This window comes from Rutidosis leptorrhynchoides, chromosome 5 (genome assembly GCF_046630445.1).
Source record: "Rutidosis leptorrhynchoides isolate AG116_Rl617_1_P2 chromosome 5, CSIRO_AGI_Rlap_v1, whole genome shotgun sequence".
NCBI classification, from domain to species: Eukaryota; Viridiplantae; Streptophyta; class Magnoliopsida; order Asterales; family Asteraceae; genus Rutidosis; species Rutidosis leptorrhynchoides.
Window position 1 is genome coordinate 141,948,635 of NC_092337.1, and position 11,302 is coordinate 141,959,936.

General features: G+C 36.3%; 3 protein-coding genes across 3 annotated transcripts; 2 read left to right on the plus strand and 1 right to left on the minus strand.

Moving 5' to 3' along the window:
* Positions 1-1,915: 1,915 nt before the first annotated feature.
* Positions 1,916-2,683, plus strand: LOC139849062 (uncharacterized). The gene has a single exon (XM_071838737.1). It carries the CDS (start codon positions 1,916-1,918, stop codon positions 2,681-2,683), a length of 768 nt encoding a protein of 255 aa, XP_071694838.1.
* A 123-nt stretch (positions 2,684-2,806) lies between these two features.
* Positions 2,807-5,665, plus strand: LOC139849063 (uncharacterized). Its single transcript, XM_071838738.1, has 3 exons — positions 2,807-3,394; positions 3,893-5,080; positions 5,135-5,665. The coding sequence occupies exons 1-3, from the start codon at positions 2,807-2,809 to the stop codon at positions 5,663-5,665; spliced, it is 2,307 nt and encodes a 768-aa protein (XP_071694839.1).
* A 3,740-nt stretch (positions 5,666-9,405) lies between these two features.
* Positions 9,406-11,001, minus strand: LOC139848297 (uncharacterized). The gene is made up of 3 exons (XM_071838032.1): positions 10,712-11,001; positions 10,396-10,525; positions 9,406-10,282 (listed from the first exon to the last, which is right to left on the minus strand). The coding sequence occupies exons 1-3, from the start codon at positions 10,845-10,847 to the stop codon at positions 9,568-9,570; spliced, it is 981 nt and encodes a 326-aa protein (XP_071694133.1). The 5' UTR covers positions 10,848-11,001; the 3' UTR covers positions 9,406-9,567.
* Between the last annotated feature and the right edge of the window lie 301 nt (positions 11,002-11,302).

The following is an 11,302-nucleotide window of genomic DNA, read 5'->3' on the forward strand; positions in this document are numbered from 1 at the left end:
AACAAGAAACTCCGTGGCGGTTATCGTTTTGCTTTCGTCAGGTTTGCGGACGTCACAGATGGGGACAGGTTGCTGAAAAGATTGGAGTTGATTAGGTTTAATGGCTCCACCATTAGGATCTTCAAGGCAACACGTACGAACCCTAAAACACCTGACGGGCCACGCGTGGAAGATGAATCAGACAGAAGGCAGAACAACAAGGTTCCGACAGGTGGGCCAGCGTTTCAGGACGGGAGAAGATTCAAGGAAGTTGTAGGCAATCGTAAAATGGAAGATCTGAGGGACAGAATTAATGCAAAAAAGCTAGGGTTAACGGGTTCTCTAGGCAAGATGAGTCCAAAGTAGAGAAAAAGAAGGCGAAAATGGTGGAGGCAAAAGGGTGTGACGGTAATGAAGAACTCCTAAAACAAGCTGTGACGTGTGAAGCCCTAAACATGGGTATCCTCCAAAATTTTGGGACGATTGCCAGGGAAGAAGGTTTCTATGATCTACAGGTGAAACTTCTTGGGGGACTAAGCATGTTAATTGTATTCAACTCGGTAGCAGCGGTTGACAACTTATTTGAGGAAGAAAAGCACCCCTTAAAACGATGGCTTCATAAGTTCATGAGGTGGGACGTATCAAGTTGGCCGGATGGGAGAATGGTGTGGTTAAGAATCACAGGAGTACCAATTCAATGTTGGACTAAGGAAACCTTTTGTTCAATTGCTAAATGGTGGGGGACCCCATATGAATTGGATAACTGTACTTTGTTGGGGAATCAAACTCTATCGTATGGACATGTTCTTGTGAAACTTTTCGAACCAGATATAGTTAAAGATGCAATTACTCTCAAACACAAGTCAAACCTTTATTTTGTTTATGTGAAAGAAGAGGAAAGACGTTTCCCAAATTGGGACGAGGCTAATGAAATCAGTAGGGATAAAGCTATCGAAGATAAAAGTTATGAAGAAAGTTCAGATGATGGTTCGATATTCATAGACTCGGACGAAGTTTCTGATGAAATTGAAGAATGTGATGGGTCAGATGATGATTACGATGGTTCCATCAATCCATTTAATACCGGTGGCAAGGTTGACGACAAAGGCATCGGCAAGACTAACCGGAGTAATGTTTCTGATGAGGAAGACAAGGAGTCGAGATGTTTCGGGTTTGGTGTACCTTTTGGGGATAACGATGAGGTGGTGGCAGACACCTGTGAAGTTTGTGTACGTAACCCTAGTTCCAAGAGTAATGATGGCTGTGAGAGCGTGGCTAATACGGCTGACCAAAGAAATAATGCCAGGTGTAATGGGGCAGATCCTAGTAACATTAATATGGCCGGATTGGATCATAGTGGTGGATCGGATCAAACACAACACATTGGGCCCAAGTTTGGGCCAGACATGGTTATGCCTGCAGACAAGCCCAATTCGACATCTAACCCAATCGACTTAAATGATGTTGGATCTAAAAAGCTAAAAGGGCGTGGGACCAATTCACCTGTTGAGGTTAACAGAAGCAATAAAATTACAAGTCGTATGGGTAAGGGATCAAGCTCGACATCACATCGAGGTCACCATTCTGAGGAGGTCTCACTATGCAACGGATGTTATTGGGACACAATTGGGAATTGGAAGGCGTCTTCTAGGTTGAAGAGACTAAAAAGTATGGCACGGGGTGGGGTAGACTTATCGAAAGACAACCGATACAAATGTAAAAGATGCTGTAAATCCTCAATGGAAAAAGCGAAATCAAATTCAAAGTCGTGCAGTCAGGGCCCTGTAAAGTGAATTCAGTGCGTGGGGATGCCTCGGAGGAGCAATCGTTTAATAACGAGGAACTAAAGGAGTTTGGGGAGCAAATCGGATTGAGGTGGCCAGGCCCCAATCCACTGTAGGTTCGATTTCCTGTTTTTCATTTTATCTAGTTTTCTATGAAGATCTTATCTTTGAATATTCGTGGATTTGGGGTTAAGGGTAAATTCGGTTGGGTTAAGGGTATTTGCTATAGTGAGAAACCGGATGTAGCGGTCTTTCAAGAGACTAAGTGTAAGTCTTTAAGCAATAGTTGGGTTCACTCCTTGTGGGTTAACGATAATTGTGAATTTGTACAAAGAGAGGCCATTGGGAACTCGGGTGGATTACTAGTTGTGTGGGATACCTTTAGGTTTATTGTGGATGGTGCGGTCACAAATGAGTTTTTCATAGCAATTAAAGGAAAGTGGGATGGATCCGATCATGACTCAATAATTGTGAATGTATACGGACCTCATAACGACGAGAAAAAGAAAAAGATGTGGGGGGCCCTAGATGAACTCCTCAATAGTGTTGACTCGGCTTGGGTGGTGTGTGGGGATTTCAACGAGGTAATATGTCATTCGGATAGATTAAATTGTACATTTCATCATGCTCGGGCATCACGATTCAATGACTTTATCCTAAAGAACAACCTTATTGAGATCCCGATTAATGGTAGGAGGTTCACGCGTATTAGTGATGATGGCACAAAGTTTAGTAAACTCGATCGTTTCCTTGTAAATGATAAATTTATTAATCTTTGGGAGGATTTATCGGTTGTCCCTATTGATCGTAGAGAATCGGACCATTGCCCAATCTTACTTAGGGATCGTGTAATTGACTTTGGTCCGAAACCTTTTAAAGTCTTTGATGAATGGTTCAACAAAGTAGGGGTCGATAAGTAATTATCGATGCTTGGAATTTGGGGGTACATGGCTCTAGAAGGGATTGTAATTTTCGAGATAAATTAAAAAACGTTAAAAATGAATTGAGAATTTGGAACAAAAAAGGAATTCGGGAACTTGGACATGGAAATTAATGAGTTAAAGGGTCAAGCTACTAGATGGGAAAACCTAGCCGAATTGGGAGTTTTAAGCGAAGAAGATCGAATATTATGGTTAGAAACACGTAGACAATGGATCGAAAAGGAAAAAACAAAGTCGGGTATGTTAAAACAAAAGGCTCGGGTTCGATGGATATTCGAGGGAGATGAAAATTCAAAATATTTCCACTCCTCTATCCGTCGGAAATACAACAAATGCAACATTCGTGGGTTGATCATCAACGGGTTATGGAATGAGGACCCTTCGGTGGTGAAACAAACTATACTTGCGCATTTTAAAGACTTATTCAGTAAAAAAAACTCCAATCGACCTTCATTGAGGGCTGTGTTTGGGCCTGATCTTGGGCTAGATGCTGCTGATATTAACAGCCCATACACGGCTGTCCACGAACATGTCTTAGGCCAAAATACAGAGGTGGGGCCTGCTGATCCGGCGTCGATTATCGGGCTGTCTGGGCCTGCTGGGGCTACGGCGGATGGTGTTCAAACTGGGCCAGAACAAATTGGGCTTGGACAGGGGACAGAATACTCCAACAGTGTATCAGGTTCACAAGTCAGACATAATGGGACGACTCTGGGCAGAATTTCAGTGACGGATTCATAAGCATTAGAAGAAAAATTTAGCGAAGCAGAGATATGGGATGCGGTCAAAAGGTGTGGAACTTCGAAGGCGCCCGGTCCGGATGGGTTCAATTTGGGATTTTACAAGAAATTTTGGTATATTATTAAGGATGACTTAATTGAGGCAATTAATTTGTTTTGGGAACGCGGTGTGATCTCTAAGGGGTGCAACGCCTCTTTTATCACATTGGTCCCCAAAAAATCGGATCCCATCTCTTTAAGTGACTACCGACCAATTAGTTTGATAGTTAGCTACTACAAAATCATCGCGAAGCTTCTATCCAACTAACTCAAAAAGGTAGTTCCTAGCTTGGTGGGCGCCGAGCAAAGTGCGTTTATAAAGGGGAGAAATATCTAGGATGGAGCCCTCATCGCTAACGAAACACTCGCATTCCTTAAACGTAAAGGACTAAAAAGCTTTATTTTCAAGGTTGATTTTGAAAAGGCGTTTGATAGTCTCAATTGGGATTTTTTGATTGAAGTTATGGGTATTATGGGTTTCGGGTCAAAATGGAGGAAGTGGATCCTCACATGTTTCAAATCGGCTTCCATTTCAATCCTCGTCAACGATTCACCTACTAATGAGTTTAACTTAGAAAGGGGGGTTAGGCAAGGAGACCCGCTTTCTCCCTTTCTTTTTATTCTTGCAACGGAGGGCCTAAACGTGTTGGCTAAAAATGCGGTTGAAAAGAGATTGTTCTCGGGTGTCGAAGTGGGTATGAACAAGGTTATAATTTCACATCTACAATATGCGGATGACACAATTTTCTTCGGAGTTTGGAATGATGGGAATATTCGTAACCTCATGAAATTGCTCAAATGTTTTGAATTAACTTCGGGGCTTAAGGTGAACTATCATAAAAGTAATCTAATCGGGATTGGGGTGGATAATGTGGAGGTTGAAAATGTTGCTAGAATATTCGGGTGCAAAGTCAGTTCGACCCCATTTATTTATCTCGGGCTTCCCGTGGGTGGTAATATGAAAAGAGTGGAGAGTTGGGCACTGGTGGTAAGTAAATTTGAGAAAAGGCTTTCGGATTGGAAGGCACGTTCGGTTTCATTTGGTGGACGGTTAACTCTTGTAAAAGCGGTTCTCAATAGTCTCCCGTTGTACTACTTCTCGCTCTTCCGCGCTCCGCCATGTGTGATTAAACATCTTGAGAGTGTAAGACGTTCATTTTTTTGGGGCGGGGCGGGTAATAAGTCAAAATTGGCTTGGGTCAAATGGGATGATATGATTCTACCATATTGTGAGGGCGGACTTAATTTGGGATCTCTTAAATGCAAAAATATGGCCTTGATCGGCAAATGGTGGTGGAGGTTTAAAACCGAAACTAACTCTTTGTGGGTCAAGGTTATTTCGAGCATCTATGGTTATTCGGGTAGACTTGCACTTAATGACTCATCTCATTTTGGTTCTTTTAAATCAATATGGAATGACATCATTAAGTGCGGGTTCGATATTGAGAAAGCTAATGTTCCGTTTAGGAAACTTTTTGTCAAAGATATAGGTGATGGCGCTTCGACTTCCTTTTGGAATGATATTTGGCTTGGTGAAGAGGCATTTAAGAGTAGATTCAAGCGTTTGGCGAGATTAGAAATTGACTTGGCGGCCTCGGTTAAAGATCGGCTACTTGTGGATGGTCTAAATTATGCGGGTAATTGGTCTTAGATTCGAGTACCGGCCGGGCGTGCTAGGGGCGAATTAGAATCTCTTAATGAGCTACTAGCGGGCGCGGTCATTGATCCTTCAAAACAAGACTCATGGAGGTGGAGAACGGGAAACAATGGGATTTTCACAACTAAATCACTAACGGGGTTGATTGAGGAAAAGTTGATCACTCGAGGTAATGGTAATATGGAAACGTTGCGTAACAACTTGGTCCCAAAAAAGATTAAAATATTTGTATGGCGTGCAAGGAGGAAAAGATTACCAACTCTAGTGGAATTGGATAAGAGAGGGATCGATCTAGATTCGATCCGGTGTCCACTTTGTGATGATGACATCGAATCGGTCGATCACTCTCTCTTTTTGTGCAAACATGTCATCGAGGTGTGGAACAAAGTCTTTAATTGGTGGGGGTGTGGTAACATCAATCCACGCAACTTGGGGGATTTATTTACGGACACGAGTCATGCAAGTTCGGAAGTGGGTAAACGTATTTGGCAAGCGGTAACTTGGTCAAGTTGCTACCTTATTTGAAAAAACCGTAATCAAAAGGTCTTTTCAAATAAGTCTTGGAACTTACCGGTTGCCCTTAACGAAATTCAAGTCAAGAGCTACGAGTGGGTCGCGAAAAGAAGCAAGGACAAGGGCATCGATTGGCACGATTGGCTTCACAATTCTCAAATTTTCCTTTAATAAGTGTATGTGTATTTTCATACAAGCTGTCACCTTGACATATTGATTATGTGTATGTATATAGCAATGGACAGTGTGAGTAATCTTCTCGTACCTTGACACTTTTATGAGTAATAAAATTATATTTGCCTTTCAAAAAAAAATAAATTTTAATATATATTTATTTTTGATAAAAAGAGATAATGTACTTACCTTAATTTTATGAGTACTAAATAGTATAATAGTAGTACTATATTATTGTAGGTGTTTATTTACGTCCATCAACATAAATATAAAAGAATACAGCCATTTCTGGTTGCCCTACTTGCCCACCAAGGTGGCTATCGCAGTTTCAATCCTCCTTGTATTTCACCTTTTTAATTAATTAGTTTCATATATATTTTTCTATCCACTAATAGCAAAGTAATTAGATTAGATTGATATCAAATAGTTTGTGTCATATCATTTCGTAATTAATATGTTACTCGCATTAATTACTATCTATTTTTAAATAAAAAAGTGTCTATGTTAGCTTAGTATTTATATTTATATTTATATGTCTTCAGTTAAGTGTCAACTTAAAATAAAATAAAAAAAAAAAAAAACCCTAAATATAATTGAACTTCATAATTTACTTTCAACTATTTTTTTTAAAAGCCAAAATTTTATATATATATATATATATATATATATATATATATATATATATATATATATATATATATATATATATATATATATATGGGCAGAATCAATGGAGAAGTAACCAATCGGGGAAAACAAAAATTTTATTTTTTTCGTTTTTTTTTTTTGAAATTTTTTTTTCAGGCATCAAGATCACATGAAAATATGAACATTTAAAAAAAACACTTCATGATGAATGTTATTATTTATGCGGAAAAACGATAGAAAAAAATAACATTCAAGATAATATTGTTCGTGAAGAATGTTAACGTTTTTTTTCTTCATGTTTTATGAAGTAAAATTTAGCCCGATTTAGAGTTTAGGGTTTAGGGTTTGGTGTTTTGGGTTTATGGAATAAACCCTAAACACCAAACCCTAAACTCTAAACCGTTCGTGTTAAAAACTCAATCTAAATCCTAAATCTAAACCTTAAATCTAAACCCTAAATTTCTAAACCCTAATATCTAAAACCTCAACATACGCTCGAAAAACACGATAATTGTTATATATATGACTTCTTCGAGCGCTTTCCCATCAAAATAAAAATATTTATTACAAAGTGTCTTTATTAAATGTTCATATTTTTATCCAATCTATAATGTTCGTGAACAAAGTTTTTTCAAAAAAAGAAAAAAAAAAGATTTTGTTTCCCCCCGCTTCGCCCCCGATTGGTTACTTCCCTCTTGATCTTACCAATCAGGGGGAAGTAACCAATCAGGGGGATGCTGGGGGAAGTAAAATTTTTTTTTTTCGTTTTTTGAAAAAACTTTTTTCACGAACATTATAGATTGGATGCAAATATGAATATTTAATAAAGACACTTTGTGATAAATGTTTTTATTTTGGCGGGAAAACGCTCGAAGAAGTAATATATAACAATTATCGTATTTTTCGAGCGTATGTTGAAGGTTTAGATATCAGGATTTAGATATTAGGGTTTACAGAGTTTAGATATTAGAGTTTAAAAATTTAGGGTTTAGGGTTTAGATTTAGGATTTAAATTTAGGATTTAGAATGAGTTTTTAACACGAACGGTTTAGAGTTTAGGGTTTAGGGTTTAAGGTTTGGGGTTTAGGGACTAAACCCAAAACACCAAACCCTAAACTCTAAATCGGACTAAATTTTACTTCACAAAACATGAAGAAAAAAAAAAACGTTAACATTATTCACGATCAATATTATCTTGAATGTTATTTTTATCGATTTGTTTTCTCGCCTAAATAATAACATACATCACGAAATGTGTTTTCTAAATGTTCATTATTCGTATGATCTTGATGCCTGTAAAAAAAATTCCAAAAAAAATGAAATTTTTTTTTTGCTTCCCCTCGATTGGTTACTTCCCCATTGATCCTGCCCATATATATATATATATATATATATATATATATATATATATATATATATATATATATATATATATATATATATATATATATATATATATTAATTCACACAATAGTACAGTAGCATGGAATCATGTTTGTATCCTACCCACACATGTATGTATTATGTACATAAGAACTATGAAACTATATAGTGAGCACAAATGTAGGTATGCAGCCCCAATTAACCAACGCCTGTTCTAGCTCTTCGCTAACCCCCATAAAATGACGGGTTTATCAATTATTGATGCCACTCGATGTTTAAATTTTTTGCTCTCCTTGATATCCATTCGTAGCTTTTGACTTGGATGTCGTTGAAGAGAGTAGAACACGACCGAGTTGTATTGTTGAAAACTTTTTGGTTTCGATTTTTCCAAAGCATATACCCGCACACCCATTCCACGGCTTGCCAAAGTAATTTCCCATTTAGTCCGATTATGTTGTCACCATTACCATTGAATAATTCTTTAACGCTTGTAGATGAAAAGTTCTCCAAACCCCACCAACGATATATTTTTTCCCAAACTTCAAAGGAGTGTTTGCAAAGTACTAATGCATGATTCGTTGATTCAACGTCATCATCGGACATAAGACATCGCACCGTGTGTAATGCCACGTTTATCAAGTTCCACTCTAACCGGAATTTCTTTTACTTTCAACTAATACTCTCTACACTTTATTTCTTAAATAAATTAAGCCTCTTACATCAAGTATACTAATAGCAAAACTGATAAAAGAAATATCTTAGTTTTAACCAAATAATTTAGGAGACATTTTTGTAGACGTAGAAGTATAAATTAGGATACTACGGACTATTTACATGAAATTCATTGTATTATATTTCTACAGAATTGTTATATAAATAAATTACATGTACGTCTTCAAGAAAATTTGTAACTCATAATCCTGAAATTATTGACACTCATAATCCTGGACCTGTCATTACATGTACCTTATAGTATATTTTCTTTAATTCTGTATAAACAAAGACGATAAAGATAAAATTTGATTTTGTGTCCATCTTATATATCTAACTGTTCCATTTGCACTTTTAAGTACTTATGAACTGAAGGATAAGTAATTTATAACACAAACAAATGTATAACATTGGACTCTTAATTCGATCTAAAAGTAGAGCAATGTGTCACTTTCTTTTGTTTTTTCGTTCCTTAATCTCGAAAAAAGCTCAATTATTGATCTAGACTACAAAATTATTGTAAGCGTGGTATATACGTTAATAATTATTCGCGTAAATACCATCACGTTATCTAAATTTCATGTCGATAAGTTTTCAACTAGACAAGTCATTTTAGTATGTTCTTGGCATGATCATATCTTTAGTCGGATTCTCCTTGTTTTAAACTTCCAGTTTTTACGAATTGTAAGCGATCCCATTTCGCTAACTATTGAGGTAGGTGAACTAAATATGAATGAATATTCAATATACTTGTACAACACATAAAATACTTACATAAAATTGATGTTCTAGAATTTAGCATACAAGAAAACAACATTTGCATGAATGAAGTACGAGGTCCTAGTAGTTGATATATTAAGAAATAAGAAATCCTAATAGATCAAAATGAAAGTGATAGTGATAAACAAATACAAATTAAATTAAATAATAAAATATAAATACCCCCCATGAAAATGCCAACAATCATTTGTCCTCTAATTTGTACCATCATTAAAATCTCATTGAAACTGACTAGGCTCATTGGAAGGACAGTTTTGTAGCGGGCCACGTCGACAATCTTCATAGGCCACCTGAGAAGGGGGACATGCAAGAGGATCACTCCAGCTAGTTGTACTTTCTGCAGATGAACTTGTACAATTGCTTCCATTGATTAGGTTATCCAAACCAGCAACAAACCCATCAAACTGATCCAATTGTGTAGTGTTGTACACAAATTCATCAATCCCATATTGATAATTGTTAATTTCTTGAAACTGATTGATCATACTGTCACCATTTGCGAAATAGGGTGTGTTATTTGCCAGTTGGGGATGGTAAGAAACAGTTGAAATAGGTTTATCATTTTCCTGATCAAACAATTGAGGTTGGGTTGAATTTGTTTCAAAAGGGTATTGAGTAAAAATTGGATCTTGGTTTTTGAGTTGAAGTTCTTGATAATGCTGATTATTAGGGTTTGAAAGTATCAAATTAGGGAATTCAGTAGGCCAATAAGATTGATAAAGATTCATGCTCATGCATAAAGATGGCACCTTTAAATCTTGATCAACAACTTCTTGCTTCATTTCTTGCTTGATTTGGCAACCTTTAGTTTTCGACGATTGTTGTTGATCTTTACGTTGCTTTCCCATTAGCTTTTTCTTTAGTCTCGTGTTCCAGTAGTTCTTGATATCATTATCTGTTCGTCCAGGTAATTGTGCCGCGATAATCGACCACCTTCAAAACAAATCAAAGATTCATAAATTATTACATGCTTCACATATCCATAATGAATAGTGAATCTTTTATAATTAAAAATCGAGGATTTAATTTGGACTATCATATATTACCGGCTACCAATACTAAGATAGAGTGTGCAAATGATATGATCTTCTTCTTCGGAGAACGATCCATGTTTGATGTTTGGACGAAGATAATTTAACCATCGAAGGCGACAACTCTTGCCACATCTCTTAAGTCCTGAAAATTTATTCCACAAAAGTTGATCTTGATTACAATTAGCTTAATTGCATCAAACATCAAAAACACAATAAAAAAGAAAAAGTTCTCTTGTCACAAGTACAAGATTTATTAGATCTATTTGTTTGGGTGTGATCTTATGTAATATAAAGATTAAACTAATGAAATAAAAAATCAAAAGATGACCTATTTTATGAGGTAGTGCAATCCAATTTCCTCCGGTGCCGTGTTCTTCGATATATGACTTGAGTTTGGAGTCTTCTTCAGGTGACCATGGTCCTCTTTTGACGTTAGCTTTATCGCAACAAGGTGCTCTTCCCATTTTAATTATTAGGTTTTTGATACTTCAGTTCTGGTTTGATCAAGTGGAGTTGTTGGTGTTTGGTTTTATCTCTTTATTTTCATATGTATAGTAGCTTTTCAGTTAAATGATGATGATATGATGATAATCATAAAAATATGTTTATTATAAGGATATATAAAGAGGGAAGTAGCTGGAGAAGAAAGATAGGGGATTAAAGAGAATGATCTGATCACTAGAATTTCAAAAGGTGAAGTTGGAAAAAGAGGTATAAAACTTTATATCAAATATTATTCTAATAAAATAAAATTAATTATTAATTTATAATTTATTACTGTATGAATTTAAATTAATTTATATATTGTGAATAATAAAATAAGGAGGCAACCCGGAATGCCACAACTGTTAGCATCAGGTTTTTTCTCATTTGTCTTTCACCCAACTCCAGAATCTCTGTTATTTCATTTATTATTGGT